The sequence below is a fragment of the Gordionus sp. m RMFG-2023 genome, chromosome 4 (genome assembly GCF_954871325.1).
Source record: "Gordionus sp. m RMFG-2023 chromosome 4, tfGorSpeb1-WG-v2, whole genome shotgun sequence".
Classification (NCBI taxonomy): domain Eukaryota; kingdom Metazoa; phylum Nematomorpha; class Gordioida; order Chordodea; family Parachordodidae; genus Gordionus; species Gordionus sp. m RMFG-2023.
Genome location: NC_088778.1, coordinates 13,133,554 through 13,152,715, shown reverse-complemented (window position 1 = coordinate 13,152,715; position 19,162 = coordinate 13,133,554). Strand labels below are relative to the sequence as shown.

At 27.8% G+C, this 19,162-nt stretch overlaps 2 protein-coding genes across 2 annotated transcripts in view; one reads left to right on the top strand and one right to left on the bottom strand.

Moving 5' to 3' along the window:
• LOC135928962 (uncharacterized) overlaps nt 1–18,895 on the top strand; it is a 39,403-nt gene extending 20,508 nt beyond the window's left edge. Inside the window, exons 2-4 of the mRNA XM_065465422.1 lie at nt 18,314–18,378; nt 18,433–18,504; nt 18,556–18,895. Of these exons, the coding sequence (XP_065321494.1) occupies nt 18,314–18,378; nt 18,433–18,504; nt 18,556–18,666 (248 nt within the window). The 3' untranslated portion in view covers nt 18,667–18,895. The remainder of the gene's footprint in view (nt 1–18,313; nt 18,379–18,432; nt 18,505–18,555) is intronic.
• On the bottom strand, nt 1,217–6,366 carry LOC135928059 (2-oxoisovalerate dehydrogenase subunit alpha, mitochondrial-like). The gene is made up of 6 exons (XM_065464388.1): nt 6,330–6,366; nt 6,085–6,246; nt 5,600–5,744; nt 4,956–5,159; nt 1,612–1,783; nt 1,217–1,551 (listed from the first exon to the last, which is right to left on the bottom strand). Exons 1-6 carry the CDS (start codon nt 6,364–6,366, stop codon nt 1,384–1,386), a joined length of 888 nt encoding a protein of 295 aa, XP_065320460.1. The 3' UTR covers nt 1,217–1,383.
• Nucleotides 18,896–19,162: the final 267 nt, after the last annotated feature.

Here is a 19,162-nt window from a genome sequence, read left to right as displayed (position 1 = left end):
TAAAGTAATTTTAGAAATTTTTAAGTTTATTCATATGAAGCGCTCGAGATAAAAACAATTAAAGATCTATAAATAACAGCCCAGGCAGGGTCTATTTTTTTAAAAATAATTTGGGTTGAGCTGGGTCGTGGGCTTAAATTTTTATGATATAATTACATCATGTCAAATAAAATTTTTAATTCTTACAAGAAACAAAGCCCTAATACTTTTTTATTTGTAGAATGTTTTTTTACAATAAAAAAAAATAAGTTTTTCTATATTTAAATAAATTCGGACTGGGCTGGGCGGACAAATAACTTTTATTTTGGGTCGGGCTTTTCGGGACAAAAAAGTTTCGTTCGAGATCGGGCTGGTCAGGACGAATTATTTTTGGCTGGGCTTGATGAATATTTAAGAACATTAAACAAAATAAATATTTTTTTAGTTGAGTCAAGTCCTATAAAGCTGTATAAATATTATAAAGAACAAAATAAATTAAAGATTTGCTTGTAGATTAGTTTCCTTATATAATGTAGCTTTTCACTTTTTAGAAAATGATTATAGAGTCCATAAGGCTTTTTCCTAACAAGACCTGTTTTTATGTTTAACAGCTTATACGATTTTAGGCAATGGGTAGTGATATTGTACTAGCAGTTTATTTTAAATGGGCTGTATATATTAAGCTGCAAATTCGGTAGGTAAAAATTATTAATATGTTGCTAATTTATTTACTTTTTAATAATAAATTTATATAAATTAATTATTCTAATTTATTTAATTTAATTATAAATGTTTTAATAAAATTATATTCAAAATAATTAGAAAGTGAAAAATAGAAATAAATAATGTTTATCTCGCAAGGTGTCGTATTTTGATATTAAAATCGTTTTTAAAGTTGGCAAGGCTAGGTTGGGTTTTAAAAGGCGCTAAATATGAAGCAGGGTATCCCTATAAATTTCAGACGATTTCTCGTATATTTTTGAATCAATTTTTAACACGGCTTTTTTTAGTTAAAATTATCTGAAATTAATAGGCTCTCTTACAGTGTACCAAACAAGTATGTATTTAATACTTCAAGAATGTTTAAAAAGAATAGGGAAGATTCAATACCTTTTAAATATATCGTTAATAAATACCATTAAATTTAATACTGTATAACTATTTTATTGTTATATTAAATATTTCTTATCATAAAAATAAAATTTTATACAGCGTGTTTCTTTTAGTTAAATTTAAAAAAAACTTTGTTAATAATTTTTTTAAAACTATAAAAAAATATAATAGTATAAAATATATAAATATTTTTTTTTCATGTAGAATAAATAAGATAAAAAATCATTTTAGAAATAATACGAATCTATTTTGAGCAATTCTTAATTGTCGATACCAATTTTTTAAATTTTGTTAGGCATACTTGTCTAAAGGATAGTGTTTGCCATATATTTTAAGATGCCTATGTAGATCTTCTTTTTGTTTTATCAAGTTTAAAGGCAACTTATCATATACATCAGTAAACATTTCGTCAATAGGTGGTTTCAATTCTTTTTCAGCATTGTTGAAAGCCTCCAATATCTATTTAATTTTTATTAAATATGAAATTAGCAATAATTGAAGAAAAATAATAGTACCAACTTGTGATCTAGACGTCTTCTGCAACTTCGCTTCAAGATTATCGTTCCAAAATCCTTGATTAGTCATGTATTTTTTCAATCTTTGAACTGGATTTTGTTCAGTATTCCAATAGTCGACTTCTTCCTTACTTCTATATGCGGAACTATCATCCGAAGTACTGTGATGACCAACTCTTGTATTTCGATTATAAATTATTAAAATAAAGTGAGTTGATATTTAGTCGTTTTAAATCAGGGGTTCGAACCGAACCGCAAAACCGGAATGAACCGTAACCTTAACCGAATCGTTATGAAGAAAATATTAAGAGCGAACCGAACCGTTATAAATATTTTGAACCGGTTCGGTTTTAAAAATAATTAATTTTAAATTATTAACCTAAATTTAAAATTTTAATTTTCCTTGGGAAAATTGGTGATTTCTTTTCAAATTAAATATTTCTATATTATCAACATTATATATCAAATTAAATATTTTTATATTATCAACATTATGTATCAAATAATACCAGGTTTGTTGTTTTTTCTTTAAATACTTAATTTATAAGAGATTAGACAATTTATCTGTTAATTAGATAAGATATCTTAAAATCAGAAATAATTATTCTTGACTAAATTAACAAATTTATATATAAGATATTAATAAGCTTTTAGAATAATACCTGTTAATAATTAGGAAAAAATTATACAATTCTATTATTAATAAATAACATCTAGTAGAAATCAAGTACCTTTTACATTCATTTTTATATCATATGGTTTATTTTTTATCTTATTATAAAAACTTGGACCATAGAATTTAAATGACAATAAATAAAATAGTCAGCAATATTTTAATGATATAATAATTTTTTATTTATAATCATTGTTTTTTTTAAATTCAGGCCAGAACTTTATAAGTTAGCTATAACTGTGCTAGCAGTTCCAGCTACGCAGGTCTCCGTAGAAAGAGCATTTTCAAGCCTTAAGTTTATACTCTCTGCGCAGAGAACTAAATTAAATCCTGAAATATTAGAAAATATTTTAGTTATCCGTTCGAATTCTCTTTTTAAACCTAAATAGTATAGTATACATATTATTTTATTGATTATTGTATTTACGCATGTTTGTTTTTATCTTATTTATTTATGAAATAAAAAAAAACTAATTTGTCTAATTTATATTTCCTAAATTTAATAAAAATATCTATTAGATTATCATGGATAAATTAAATAAGAAATTATAAACTAAAAAGATTTTTCTCTAAAATTAATATATACATACCCCCACATCTGCTCAGGGTGCAACTCGCCAGTTGACTCGAAGGGTAGACATAGTTTACATTGTCGCTCCTGCAATGGACGATTCATCAGACACAAGCAATGTAATACAATCATCCAACATGCTCTGAAATCCGCCCAAATTCCTTCCACGTTAGAACCACAGGGTCTTTTTAGATCTGACGGTAAACGTCCTGATGGGATCTCTCAAATCCCATGGAGGAGAGGCCAACTTTTGGTATGGGACTATTCCTGTATTGACCCCTTGGCCCCATCCAACCACGCCATCAACATCCTTGACCAGAAGGAACAACTTAAAATTTCTAAATACACAAAAATAATAAACGATCATTGCTTCATCCCAATCATATCAACCACTCTTGGCACCTTCGGCAAACTCGCCTTAGCATTTTTCAAAAAATTAGGATCACAAATCAGCAAACTCTCAGAAGAACCCCGAGAGGGTTTTTTTCTTCGTCAACGATTATCCATAGCGATTCACAAAGCTAATTATATCAGTTTCTATGGTAGCCTTCTAGCCAAAGAGCTATCATAGACAACGCTTACGTCCCTTTTTCATTTTTGTTTCCCTGCGTCACACCATCTCCGTTCTTTTTTTTAATAGTATTATTATATATTTTTCAAACATTTTTAATTATACAAATATTTTTTTTAAATTAAATTTATAAAAACCGGAACAAACCGAAAAGAACCGTTATAAATTATAAACCGAACCGAACCGATATGATTTTTTTTTTAAAAACCGAAATGGAACAAAACCTTTATAAAATTTTAAACTAAAAACCGGAACGAACCGAACCGTTATACTAAACGGTTGCCTCCTCGCTTCCATCGAATATTATGGTATTTAAATTAGAGATCTGTAAAAGTAGTCGGGCCTATTTTTTTTTAAAAAGAAATCGGGTTCGGACTGGGCCGGGCCGAATTTTTTTTTAAAAAATTTGAGCCGGGTCGGGTCGGGCTTTGGAAATTTTTTTTAATATATATAAATTTATCAATTTTATGTTGAATTTTAAATGTAAAATAAAAATAGATTTTATTTATAGAAACTAGACGCCATAAAACATATATCATTTATTTTGAGTAATTATAAAAATTAATTTTTATCGGTAAATTTTTTAAAAAAAAATTTTTAATTCGGACGGGCCGGCAAAATTTTTTAAAAAAAATTTCGGACCGGGTTTGAAAAATTAGGCCCGATGCAGATCACTAATTTAAATAATGTTAAAATATAAATAATTCCGTAGCAAAGCCAGGATAACTATATAATTTTAAAAACCCAAGATGGGCCAAAAAAATAAATTGTACCAATTAACTAGCTAAGAAATCACATGATATCATTTAAACATTTTTTGATCGGTAACAAAATACGACAAAAAATTCTGAAAATGGGCATCTTAAGCAAAAACAACGATTATTTGTTTCTAATTGTGATGAGTTTTTGAATATTCAAAAAAACTGTTTTTAGATGGGTCTGAGATTAGTACTTAAAAAAGCGCGCTAAAATTCTCCGCTTATTTTATTTTTAAAAAATTTTTAGGAAAATTTCTCGGTACTATAGTGAATAGTCGTCAAAACGAATTATAAATTTTCATATAGAAACCTTTTTTAATAAGCATAAAAATTCGGTTTAATATTATTAGTTTTCCTTTAATAATATTTTTGTATTTTTAATTGTAAAAAAGATTATACATAAAATACTTACACTTAAATCTAGTAAGCTACCATTTCCAAATCCCCCAATAATAATTCTTAGAAAATAATTTACCGGAATTGATTATCTCAAAATTTTTAAATATTTTATTTGAGGATCTTTATTTCGTGGATATATTTATAGGGAATTTTCTCTCCTATTTTATTAATTTTGTAATATTTAATATCTTAAAAAACGGAAAATTTTTTCCAGGGAATTATTTTCCTAGATTGACATTAACATCAAATATATTGTTTTCGAATAATTCAAATTGCATTCTCTAGGAATAGTAATAATATTTTTTAAAACAAATCGAATATTTTAGCAATCGATTCGGTTGCTCAGGATCATATTTAGAGAGGGGCATATTTATACCTATAAGTCATGGCTTCGATAAAAACGGGTTCCATATATTTAAGAGCATGATCGCGAGCCATTTGACAAGCAAAATATACGGCCAACGTGTCGTTTCCATCCACTCGTATAGAAGGAATACCCATACCCATGCATCTAGATATTATTCCGTCACCGGAATATTGGTCTTTAACATGTGTAGATATGGCATACGCGTTATTTCGGCTTAATAATTTGTTTTTTATGAAAAAGTCTAAAAAAGGTATTTTTTTTAATAACTTATAAACTATGTTTTACGTCAGCATATACCAATTTTCATCAGTCTGATCATATTTTTTTTAAATATCGAGTATTGAAAAATCACCGGTCCAATGCATCAAAATAATGGATAGTTTTATCATCAAATGATATTAATATTAGATCATTAAAAATAAATATGATAATTTTTAAATATGAATATAGAATATTTGCTATATAAATAAAATATTATTCATAAATTTTTGATTTATTTTATTCCCTACAACCATTTTTTTTTATAATTTTATTACTAAAAACTGGATCGATTTGCAAAAATGTATCGGTAGCAACACTGTCTTTTAAGTAATACGAGGGAAAATTTTAAAATTCCATATTTTTATAAAGTGATTATGTTAATCGTGTTGTACCATATAAAAATGACGGGGCATTTTAAGGTAATAGCGAAATTGAATCCCACAAACGCATCTCCCTCGCTAGCGGTACCATCCCCAAAATAGCACACAACGCATTGATTATTTTGAGCCATTTTGTAAGCGTAAGCAGAGCCCACGGCTAATATGTTTATTTTAAATTTACAAACTAAAATCCTTTTATTTGAAGATCGTTATATACCTTGTATTTTAAAATACATCGAATGTAACTTGTATTAATGAACATCCTTACAAACAAATATTTGGAGACCTAAAATAAAAGGACATGTGAATATGGCTTTCATAAATAAGGCAATGGCATTTTTTTAAATGCCCCATAAACAGTTTGATGAAGGCCTAATGTGATGTAGTTAGGATTAGGCAATGTTACATATTAGATATACAAGTCGCAAGCCCTTATATTTGCCCACCACAAAAATGTTGAGATTTTTTTAAAACCAAAATATTTAAATTTTACAAACCTTGAGGAATCTGCGTGGCAACAGGTGAAGATATAGTCACGAAATTTATTTTTTTATCGCCATAATGAACGGGCATTTGTTTACCTTTCCCTAGGTCCAATCTATTTGAATAGCACTGGTTCATGAATTGATCGAGAGTAAAACCACGCCACATTAATACCCCTATTTTATATTAGAATAAAAGAATACATTGATTATTCAAGCCGTTTTCATATATAAAAAATGTGGAATTTGGCGAATCTAACCGCTATCGAAAAGAGTCTTTATTTCAGAATCGATCATAATGAAGCTTTGTATGTAATTAAAAAGAGCAAATCGAATCTTTATAATTTTATTTTTTCAAAAATTAAGATATCTTAATGTTCCCTGGGAGTTACCAAGGTTCATATTTTTTTTAAACCCTAATCATCACAACATTCAACTTTTATTTTTTTTTTAAACAATGTAAAAATAATTAAGATTACCAATTAGTATTTGTAATTTTTTCCAAACCAATAACCTCAAGGCCATATTACTTAGTGGGATGGGGCAGTCAGATCGACCGTGGAGAAATAATTTTAATAAGAACTTCTTTCCTAACCCTTCTATTTTAATATCGATGGAAAATTTTAAATTATCAATAATTTTACATTAAAACTGAAACTAATGCAAATTAGAAAGTAAATTAGGTTTCAAGTTGGTAGTATTAATGGCGTTTAAAAGTTGACCTAAAATATGCACAAAGATGGGGTTTTTTTGTTCAAATAATTAAAGAGTCTCCCATATCTGGGTCTAGTTATTTGGCACTTAGGTGAATCTTCCTAGCAGGATGATACAAAGTGATAATGCTAAATTAAATAATGGAGTGATAGTGATGTTTATCTTTGCATATGAATTTTGGCGTTAAATGGAACTTGCCAATGAAATTAGAAGAAAAAAATGCTTCCAGCAATAAAGTCGATTAAGTGCGTATCAGGTCAATTCAGCGAAACTTTTATCGCGAAACACTTTTTCGCGAAACTTTTATCGCGAATGTCGTTTATCGCGAATGTCGTTTATCGCGAATGTCGTTTATCGCGAATGTCGTTTATCGCGAATGTCGTTTATCGCGAAGGAATTTTATAGCGAAGGCAATATCGCGAAACCAATTCCGCGAATTTTTTTCCGCGAAACTTTTATAGCGAAGACAATATCGCGAACTTATTATCGCGAATTTATTTCCGCGAAACCATGACCGCGAATACTTTATAGCGAATACATTATAGCGAAACTTTGATCGCGAACTCGTTATAGCGAATTTATTTCCACGAAACCGTAACCGCGAATACTTTATAGCGAATACATTTTAGCGAAACTTTTATCGCGAACTCTTTATAGCGAATTTATTTTCGCGAAACTTTAACCGCGAATACTTTATAGCGAATACATTTTGGCGAAACTTTGATCGCGAACTCATTATCGCGAATTTATTTCCGCGAAACCTAAACCGCGAATACATTTTAGCGAAACTTTGATCGCGAACTCGTTATAGCGAAACTTTAATCGCGAACCATTTATAGCGAATTTTCTACCGCGAATGTATTTGCGCGAAATTATTATAACGAGCGCATGACCGCGAAAATTGTGAATTCATTTTAAGTGAAATCGATATATTCAATATCAATTTACCAACTGAAGTTTCTTAAATCATAAACGCTAATGTTTTAAGAATATTTTATTACGTATTGTTTATTTAATAAGCATGTAACCTCTATCTGATGTGATAGAAAATATATTAGTCTTCCTGGTCTCACACACTCATGGTTGTAAGTATGGAGCGGACATTTTGGGTTAAGTTTTTAGCAGAATAAGTTAACCCCCCCCCCCCAACATAAAATTTAAAAGTGTGCTTTATGTCATTTAAAGTAATACTTTATTTCTAATCTAGATAAAAAAAATATACTGAAAGCTAAGAATTTTTTATTGATTTTCTCAGATTATTTTAATTATAGAAAATTTTACTGATAATTAATGCCTCCTAATTACAATTTTGAGATAATGCACATCGATATAACTTTGATATAATAGTAACTAATTCATTTGAATATTATGACCTTTCCTTTTTCTTCTATTCGCATTTTAATAAATAGAAATAACTGCAAAGTTATGATTAATCAAAAAAAAAATTCAAAATATTCTAGATTACATAAATTTGTAATATTTATGAAGAATAAATTTTGGAAATAAATCATTAGATCTTCAATTATTTTAGTTTTTTATTTTTGCTGATTTCACAAGTCAAACTAAACAATATAAAAAAAAATTAAAAAACGTAAAATAGTTTTCATCATTTTTTAAAATAATACCAGTTCAATATAGCGTATTTGTGAAAACATCGCTAAACGCTTCTACTCAATTTATAAGCACTTTTACTCATTTTTTCTAATAAAATGGAATTAAAAAAATCAGGGTTTTTTGAAAATAAATAGAAAATCCAAATCAAGAAAATAAAGATATTCCAATATCGGGAAATCAGGGCAAAATGGGTTAAGTGTTTATTTATTTACTTTTACATATTTTACCACGACAAGGGTGGGGGGGGTTGATAAAAACATTTTCTAAATTTTGAGAGGAATATATAAATGAAGGATAATAAAAAATAATTATAAAAAGTGGCTATATTTTAATTATATTAAATAGGTGTATTATTCAATTTTCTCATTCATTTTGTAAATTGCAAAAATTTTTAGGCCCGGCCATACCTCCCATATTCTAAGAGTGAGGTGGGATTTTTAATGACTAAAGGATAAAAAGCGGGAAAGCGCCACAACTGCAATCCTTTTATATATTAATATTGGTGAATACTTTTTTTCAAATTATAATTTACAAATTTTGAATTTGAATATAAAGTCAAAATATATAAAAATTAGATCCAAATCTACATATTTATCGGAAGGAATTTATTTTATTTAAAAGTTTATTATATATGAAATAAATTTTGACTCTTCGCAATTCATGTCAAAATTCTGCTTTACCATTAATTCGGCCTCTAATAAATCAAATGAGACCGAAGAAAAATTTTTTCGCCTAATCATATTCATTAAACTCATTTCTGAGCCAGCATTTGAATGTAGAATTAAAAATAAATTTTTAGATATTTTTTAGGCTTATATTTACATTTTTATTTAATTCTTTCTAAATATTCTAACTTGATCGTATCATTCAAAATCAAAGGTTTAAGCTATTTATATCTATAATTACCATAATAGTTTGATAATTCTGAATAACTTCTTTATATGCTTCAACTTGTGTATCACAGAGGAATAAACAAGATTTATATATTTTAATATCAGCGCCGTTAAATTTGGCGGCTGAATAGTTCTACGAACTAATTGTAAATTATATCATTATTTCTTGTTTGTACCAATTGAGTATTTAAACGAGTATAGTAGCTCGTAAAAGGAAAAAACTATTAGTAACAAAATTTTGGCAAATCTATGATTTAAGCGACGGAAATAATTTATTCAGAAAATTTTATCGATGTTCCGTATTAATTATAATTTAATTCGTTTAAGAGACAGTATAAAGAAAAAGTTTATTAGCAAAATAAGAAAAATTGCCTAATTAGGCATTATTGATAGAATGGAAAATAGCTGGTTTGCGCTAATATTTATTAATTCTTCAGTCATTATTTTCACACACAAAAAGGTAATCGTACTATAAGAGAAATAAAATCTATATCTCCCATTAAAGCGTAAAACCAACCAAATTTCTGGAAGCATTTAATCTGGAACTTAAATCAATAATTGAAATTTATTACATTGATTCTTCAATTCATTAGATAGTTTTTCGACAAAATAAGATAAAATTGCCACGATTGGCAACATGCGAAAAAAAACAAATATTTTTGGGTGAGCTCATACCATAGAAATGCCAGATTAGTACTTACTATTCCATCAATCCGTTTTTCTAGTCAATAAACAAAAACTAATTTTAATAAGAGAAATAGACAGTAGCAACCTTTAAGTATGAACAGGGTTGCCATGTCTCTCCCCATCAGCGGGACTCCCGCAATTTTTTAGTTTACACGCAAATATCTCTCTCCCGCAAAACTACGGCAATTGGAAATCTCCCGCAAAAATCTACCGCAATTTAATTTCTCCCGCGATTTTTAAAAAAAAGTATTTTAAACGTTTTTAATATGTAAATAATAATTTTGAGACATTAATTGATTATTTTTATATTTTTAAATTAAATTTTAAATATTTATTCGAAAAACATGTCTAGTTTGTAAATTTCTTTCTATCCTGTTTTATTTTTATCCAATAATAAATCAACATTATTTCATTAATATTAGTCAGTACAGGGGAGTATATCAACATCGATTGCAATACAAAAATATTCTCAAAATGAAACTATATTTGAGGAAATCGTATACATCTATTATGTAGTTCAACATTCACAGAGCTCTATATATATCATTACAATGTGGGTAGAATCTTTTTCTCATGATATTTAACGACTCCAATATAAGTGCAAACCTTACTTGTGGCAATAAAAATGAGCAAGGCTATCACAATGTTTTGGTACCTGAATCCTAGAGGTCAATTCTAGACGATTTGAAAGATGGGCATCCATATGCAATTCTAACAAATGTATCTAATAATGGAAATATTAAAACATTTCCCTCGATCCTTTGCAATTTCAACAAGAATAAGAACATTTCAATAAAACTGTTAAAAAAAAGTCCTCAAATAGTGAAAAATCTAACGATGTAGCTAGCCACATAAGGGTAAATATAGCTGATTCAAGGTTATCAATGATTTGCATGCCAGCTTTCTGCGCTGATAATGCCTCTGTAAATTTTGGGCAAAACTAAAGTTACCGAATTGAGGCAGCACAAATGAATTATTACCAATTGGCTGTATATGCCATATATACTACATAGTTCTTGCAAAAAGGCAATGAATGTACTGTCTGTGGATGTCGAAATAATTGTGATGAAATATTTTAACGAATTTAGTTCAACTAAAAGAGTTAATGAATTAAAAGAGTTGGTGAAGTGGTCTGACTTAAAATGGTGTGAGTTGTTGCGATATATACCTATCAGGTGGTTGTCATTAATACCTGCCATCGATAGAATTTTAAAATTTTACAAACCCTTAAAAAAATACTTCTTAAATAAAGATTTTAAAGGCTGTCCTAAAATTTGAAAAAAATTTTCTAATATGAAATGGCAGAAGTATATTTGGTATTCTTTTCACATGTAGGAAATCTACTGCATGCAGTTAATATTCAGTTGCAATCAGAATATTCTTTATTAAAAATGATTCACAAAATTATGCTACAGCTCTGTTCATCTCTATATTTAAAAATTGAAAATAAATTTTATGGCGCTATTGCTAAAAATATTATATTAAAATGTTCAAATAATACTCTAATTAATACATATTTAAATAATGCAGATATTTTTATTCAGACAATTTTAGAATATTTACAATCAAAATTTGATTTTAATAACTCTATTTACAATTGTATAAATATTATGACCTTGGAACAGAAACCATCAATTAAGGTTTTTGTAATTTAATAAATATATTAAAAATACCGAAAGACATTGATGTCTTATTTGAAAAGATTTTAATTCTCTCTATTTTTTATGATTCGCCAAAACTTCTCCTTACCTCATTCTACTCATCCGAGCGCATTTTTAGCCTGAAGAGGACTGCCTGGAAAAAAGGAGAGAAATCGGATTTAACAACATTAGAGAACGAGCTAATGGTTAAATAATGTATAATATGTCATGCCAGGAATATTATAATCTCACGACGATAAACATTTAGTTCTATTATTTAAATCTCAAATAAAATATAATTATGTTTTAGCAAGGGCGCCATAAAATTTATTGTCAATTTTTAACTGTAAAGATGGACACATCTGCAGCATAATTTTGTGAATCTTTGTTAAGATTCTTCCGATTGCAACTGCACATTCTACATGTGAAATCATTCCTAAATATACCTGTGCCATTCATTATAAGAAATATTTTTTAAAGGTTTATAAAATTTTAAAATTCTATCGATGGCCGATATTAGTAACATATCGCAACCAACATTGTGTAGACTCGCTTCTGTAAATACACTGTTTTTTCCAAATTCACTGAGGCATTAACAGATCAGAAAGCTGACATGCAATTTATTGATCATCTCGAATCTGATATTATATGGTTAGCTATGTCTTTGGATTTTTCACTATTTGAGGGGAAAAAATTTAATAGTTTTATTGAAATGACCTTAATTTTGTTGAAATAGCGGAAGATCAAGGTAAACTTTAGATGCATCTGTTAGAATTGCATATATATGCCCATCTTTCAAATCGTCAAAAATTGACCTCCTGGATTTAGGTCTTAAAACGATAGCCTTGCTCATTTTTGTTCTACAAGTATAATTTTCATTTATATTAGAGTCGTTATTATGGAAAAAAAGATTCTACCAACATTGTGATGATAAGTATCTCTGTGAATGTTGTACTACAAGATAAGTACAATTGCCGCAACTGTAGTTGCATCTGTATTATATCTTATTTTGGAGTACCTTATTATGTATTTAAACGTGATACTTGATAATTAAGCGCCTATCCCTATAATGTTATACACCCACACGGTAGATTTCCAATTGCGGTCGTTTTGAGGGACATTCGCTTAAAATATATTTTTAATTGTAAAATTAAAATCGTTTTTTATATTTAAAAAAGATCGTTGGTTTTTTTTATAAATTAATATAATTTAATAAATCAAGATTTTATTGTATTTTGAAAAATAGTTACCGACTTTGTATTTATATAACTAATTATAAAAAATAATAGGCGGATAATTAAATCAATTCAAAATCCCGGCCGAAGGCCGCCAGCAAAAAAAATTTTTTTAGTAATTTTTATATTTCTACCGCAATTTTCATGTTTCTCCCACATCTCCCTCAATTTGAAAATTTTGACCTGGCAACCCTGAGTATGAACCAAAAGTTATTAGAATTTTAAAAATTATCAAATTTAGATTGAACAAAGAATCTAAAGAAAGCAATTATAATAAAAAAATTAAATGAAATTATCATTATTTATAAAATCAACTTTTTTCCTTATTTCAAAATATGAGGATAAAGATAAAAGGCTAACTCGATATTTTATACAAAAGAAAATTAAGCTTGGAAACTTTTCCGACAGATGACATAACTTGCGGCAACTTTGGAAAATGTTATATCAAAATGAGATGGATTGGTTATGGTAAAATCAATTAGGATAGCTAATTATTTTCATCAAGCCGCGAATAGGTTGAGCTATTAATAAAAAAAATTTAGAAAATAATTTTTAAAAAATATAACCAAAAAAAAATGATGTATTTTAATTTTATTATTCATGACATGACATGAAGCCACCCAAGCTCATTTACATTGTTATCAAATCAAATGAAAATATAGTATATTAAAAAAATTTAACCAAATTCCAATATTTAAATAATTAATAACCTTAAGGAATTTTAAAGCTATATAACAAAATTAATACAACCAATTTTTTCCCAAATTTTTATAGCAAGGTCAATATCGTAACTTGAACTGCGAACTCATTAGAGGAGCATCATTGAAATTAGAGGGGGGATAGTTAGTTATGAAATAATTATCATTATTTGAAAAATTGGAAAGTGGTGAAAGGTATTTTTTTTTAAAATTATTTATATTTGGCAGGAGGTTAAAAGTTTTGAGAGGGTTGATATCATTTATTTAAAAAATAATTTTTTTTTATTGAATATGAAAGTAGAGCATTGTCATAACATATCGTCTAAACCAATAGGTTTGTTTGTTAAATATATAACTGAAGTGTAAATTTTTAAAAGAATCACTGATTTGAACAAAGACTGGTTAAAAATAACCATGGAAAAAAAATCTGACAAAAACACCCCGATATAAATTTATATGCTTTAATAAATAAAAGGAAAATGTAATCCTCGTTTTAAACTTTGCCCTTTAGTGTAATACTTGAGTATTATTTTAATAGTACTTTTCTAATAATGTTGCTTCAAAAATGATCATATTTGTAAGGGGAAACAACTATATGACTCAAGGGCTAGGAATATGAATTTTAAAATAATTTTATAATGCATGACGAAAGGTAGTTATTTTTGAAATATTAATCGTGGGATTGATGTGGTAGATAAAGAATGTGTCCCACACATATAAAAGAATTTGTAAATACCCTCATAAAATCTATATCTTGATGAATGAGTCTTAAGTAACCAGCTAAATTTTATACCAAAGTATCCTATATTTTTGTCACAAAAAAATAATGAAAATATAAAAATTTTGAGACTATTATATAAAAACAAACAAAATTTTTATTATTGTAGATAAGAATTTAAAAAATTAAACATTCAATGTTATATTAATAGCGATTCCTTTAAGATAATCTAATCTTGATCGATTTTCGAAGTCAGAAACAATTGTTACTATTCTCGCATGTAGATTTCGATATTTTTTTCTCGGGGTAGAGGGTGTTTCACCAGAATTATATTGAGCAATTTTTAACTCTGTCAACCCTTGTTGTTTTTTTAAGCCTAGGTAAAATTATATAGTTTATTAGTAAATCTTTATACTTTTTAAATCATTTTATATATAGATAACTTGATATAAATTTCCACATGTTTGGATGGTAACTTGTTAGGAGGGAACTGAAGCATCTATGCCACCCTTCAACCGCGTTGTTGGTTTTCGCTTCCCCGTTCAGTGTTGATTGGTAACAATTCCAGAGTTCAATATTAAACAAAGCAGGTAGTCTGCCTCTTCCAAACGTTTTACCAATATAAGCTTTTTCAAAAGTTTCAATTAGAGGCTGAAGTAACAATTGATTATTAGAATAAAATTCGGAGTTTATTAGTAATTCAAATGTTTCAACTACATTTAAGGGTGGCACAAACGCCAAACAAACCATCATTCTAAGTTGTATATTAAATTCTACATCTGTTTTATATTTATGCGATATTTCTGGATATTTTTGAATGTTTCGCCAAAAGGATTGGCCAAAATGGAAATAGCAACATTTGTGTTGCGAATTGGGAAACACTTCATTGAAAGCTTTTACACTGGCCATTTCAAAATCCGTCATAATTTTTTTTGGAGTTGATATTAAGTTGTCACCTATAATAGTAAATATTCTTTTATAAGTTTCATAATCCTTTCTATTGGTCAATATATATATGAGAGGTAAAACATTATTATTTCTAATCCCATGAATTGTATAAATTTGCATAAATAAAGGTGGCGACGATTTAAATGTACCATCAGAAAGCCAATGTTCGCATGAAGCTAAGAAGTCCAAATTTTTTCTTGTTCCAAATATGATAACACGGTCGGGAACCTGACACACATGATAAATAAATAAGCAATTATAATAAAGTGTTTCTTATCGGGCAGCTTATCGCAACAAAAATGAAGGATTTAGTTATATTTGTTCAAAAAATTTATAGAAAATCTTACCGGACCATCATCATGAAGTATGAAATCCTCATATTTATCCGTAATTGAATATTCATGCGGAATTACCAGCTCAATAAGGCTGCTAGGATTCGGAGGTGCAAAACTGTTTGAACTCCGCGTTCGGTGAATTATACGTTTCATAAGATTCGGTGATGGTAGTGCCATTGATATAGAATCACTTAATTGAGATACGTGTTTCGCCACAATAAAGTTTGGAGTTTCCATAGTATTATTCAAAGCTTCATTTTTAATTGAATTGATTATTTTCTTGGTTTCCATTTCGATTGGATTTTCTGGATGATTGTGTATTTCATTATTATCTTTTATCTTACCATTTTTTTTTGTGAGTCGTACGGGACATTTAAAAATATCCTGATTGATACATCTATAATAATTAGTATCTGAGACTACTTTATCCAGGCGGAACAAATAATTTTTAAAGGATAAGATCTCCTTATTTTTGCTTGATAACATATTTTATAAGACTCCGAAATAAAGAGGAAAGAATGGCGAAAATATTTATAATTTATAACCAAAGGAATGGCACCAGCCAGACGGGAAAATTTTTTTTTTTAAATTTCGGCAATACTTTTTTTTAAAAATAGTTATATTTTATCAAATATGTCATTAATTATTTGTTAATTTTTAGTGTAGCTATTTTTTTTATTATATTTTAAAATTATTTAAGATTCAATAAGAACCCATATCAAAATATTATATTTAAATTAATGCCGAGTTATTAAACTAAAAATTTTATCACGCCCCCTCCCCCCCCCCCTTCAAATAAACAGAAAAGATAAAAAGATATCTATAAAGATTGAAAATAATAAAATTAATAAATATTTTAAATTGGGGAAATCCCTTATTTCACTTAGATGTAATTTATTTTTGAATTGCCATTCAAAATTGATATTCTAATCAGTAATGTTGTAGACTTTATTCATCTACACTGTTTAAGAATAGTGACTGCCAAAACCACGGTTGTGCATTTGACCGATCAAATATAGTTAAAATCAAATAAATATTATTTTATATTGAATATCATCATTTTCTTTAATATTTTTTAATCAATTTTCTTTTTGTCTAAATCTTCAATCGATTTCTGTTTTAGTAAGATTATTGACACAAATAGACCAATTTCTTTCTGAAGAAAAAGTAGATCAAGAAATTGTTAGTAATGTCACTTCTCTTAATGGCCATGGTGGTCAAAGCTAATTCCACTGCTTGAGTTTGAAATCTGATTGTTTCTTATGAAAGTTACTGCTATCCCCATGATTTTCTATTAAACAAGCCGCTTTTATTTCTGAAATTTATGATATAGCTTGAAATATTTTGATCACCACCTTGTATGCCTAATTCTTTTATTATATTACATACTTCATTAAATTCACTATGATTAAAATGCTCTCCTTAATATTAGGAACTCAATAAGCATTGTGATTACATTTCACATGTATTTATATTGTTTTTTCTTTTTCAAACATATTTTTATATTCAGATCTTATAGAATATATGACCACTTGACCAGGTCAAATATTCTCCCGTTCAATTGACCCGTCAAAATCTAGTCATTTGACTGACTTGCTAACCCTGGCCAAAATTGATTGATAAATTTATAAATATTAAGTCATCAGACAATAAATAGGAATGCTACCCAGATATCAATTTCGCCAATAAATATCAAGATTTAACTAATAAACTCAATGATTAATATATTGATAAAGCTGAGTTCCTTGTGCGCGATTATTATAAAATAAGAACTTCGAAGGAAAGGATAGGATAGCGAAAAAAGTGTATTTCAATAACAAATTTCATAAACCAGTCTAAGTTAATTAATCATTGTAAAAAATTTTTAAGGTTATAAGAAAATTACAAACTATGTGAATTAAAAAAATATTATTCAAATAATATAATTATAAAAAAATGATTCAAAATAAATTAGTCATTATTAGCAATTACCGCGATATTAAATTCTCTATAATATCTTCGCGATATATGTTTCGCGAAATAATTGTCGCTACATTGTCTTCGCGATTTGGGTTTCGCGATAATAATTTCGCTATAAAATTTTCGCGATTAAAGTTTCGCGGTAATGTATTCGCTTTAAAGGTTTCGCGATAAAGGTTTCGCTATAAAATTTTCGCGATTATTGATTCGCGATAAAAGTTTCGCGGTAATGTATTCGCTTAAAATGTTTCGCGATAAAAGTTTCGCTATAAAATTTTCGCGATTATTGATTCGCGATAAAAGTTTCGCGGTAATGTATTCGCATTAAAGGTTTTGCGATAAAAGTTTCGCTATAAAAAATTCGCGATATTTGTTTCGCTATATTGTATTCGCGGTAATGTCTTCGCTATAAAGGTTTCGCGATAAAGGTTTCGCTATAAAAAATTCGCGATATTTGTTTCGCGATATTGCATTCGCGGAATAGTATTCGCTATTATGGATTCGCGATAAAAGTTTCGCTATAAAATCCATTCGCGATAAACGACATTCGCGATAAAAGTTTCGCGAAAAAGTGTTTCGCGATAAAATTTTCGCTGAATTGACATGGAATCTTTATATAAATTCAAATTTTTCTCCCTTTCAAATTTGAGAGTTTTTAGAAAAACCTTTTTAAGGGAGAGGTTATGATTTAAGACTCCCAAAACCTTCACCCTAGATCCGCCGATGCCGATTATTTTGAAAATAGTTTATATGCATTTTTTATTCAATACTTAAAACTAAAGATTATCCTATATTTAATACAGCTAAAAAGGGGAAGGATGTACAATTAGGCGACAAATTAAATTGCTCTGAAGGTAACCAAAGACAAGTATATACATATTTTTGCTATAAAATAAAATATTATATTTACCAACAATAAAAGAAAAGGAATAATATATTAGAAATGGGTGGTTTGTTATTCGAACATAGAATTAAAAAAAGAGACCAAAGACCAGTATATATATATAATAAATTATAAATCGAATATTGCAAATAAAATATTAAGAGACTTACAATAAATTTGACACTATCAGAATTATATACCCGCATAGCTGCATTTAGACCTTACAAACCTTACCAAGAAGTTAACCAACAAGAACAAGACAATACAGCTTAACCATAACTAATAATTTTTAAATAAATCTTATAAATAAAATATAGGGGTAGATCTTTTCCTCCAAAGTTTGCTTGCTTTTTTCAAAACTTCAATTATGTTTATTTTCTAATATAAATAAAATACCAATAAAATCAAAATTTTAATGTTCAATTTTTTAAAATGCATTATTTTTTAAATGTCATAAATGTATTTAATTTCACGCCAATTTTTACTTATATGGAATAAAAATGAATTCCAAATTATTGTTTAAATATATATATATATTTTTAAAATAATAAATATGGTTATGTCAATTTTATTCCAAAACATATAATAAATCGATATTCACATCATTGATGACTTCAAATATATAAATATTTTTCATTTCTGATAATAAAAAAAATGAATTCCAAATGATTGTTTCAAATGGCACAAGTTTTTTACAAACAATACAATTTTTTTTAAAAATAATAAAAAATAAAAGTGTTATAACCAGCATGTTTAAAAACACAAGCTC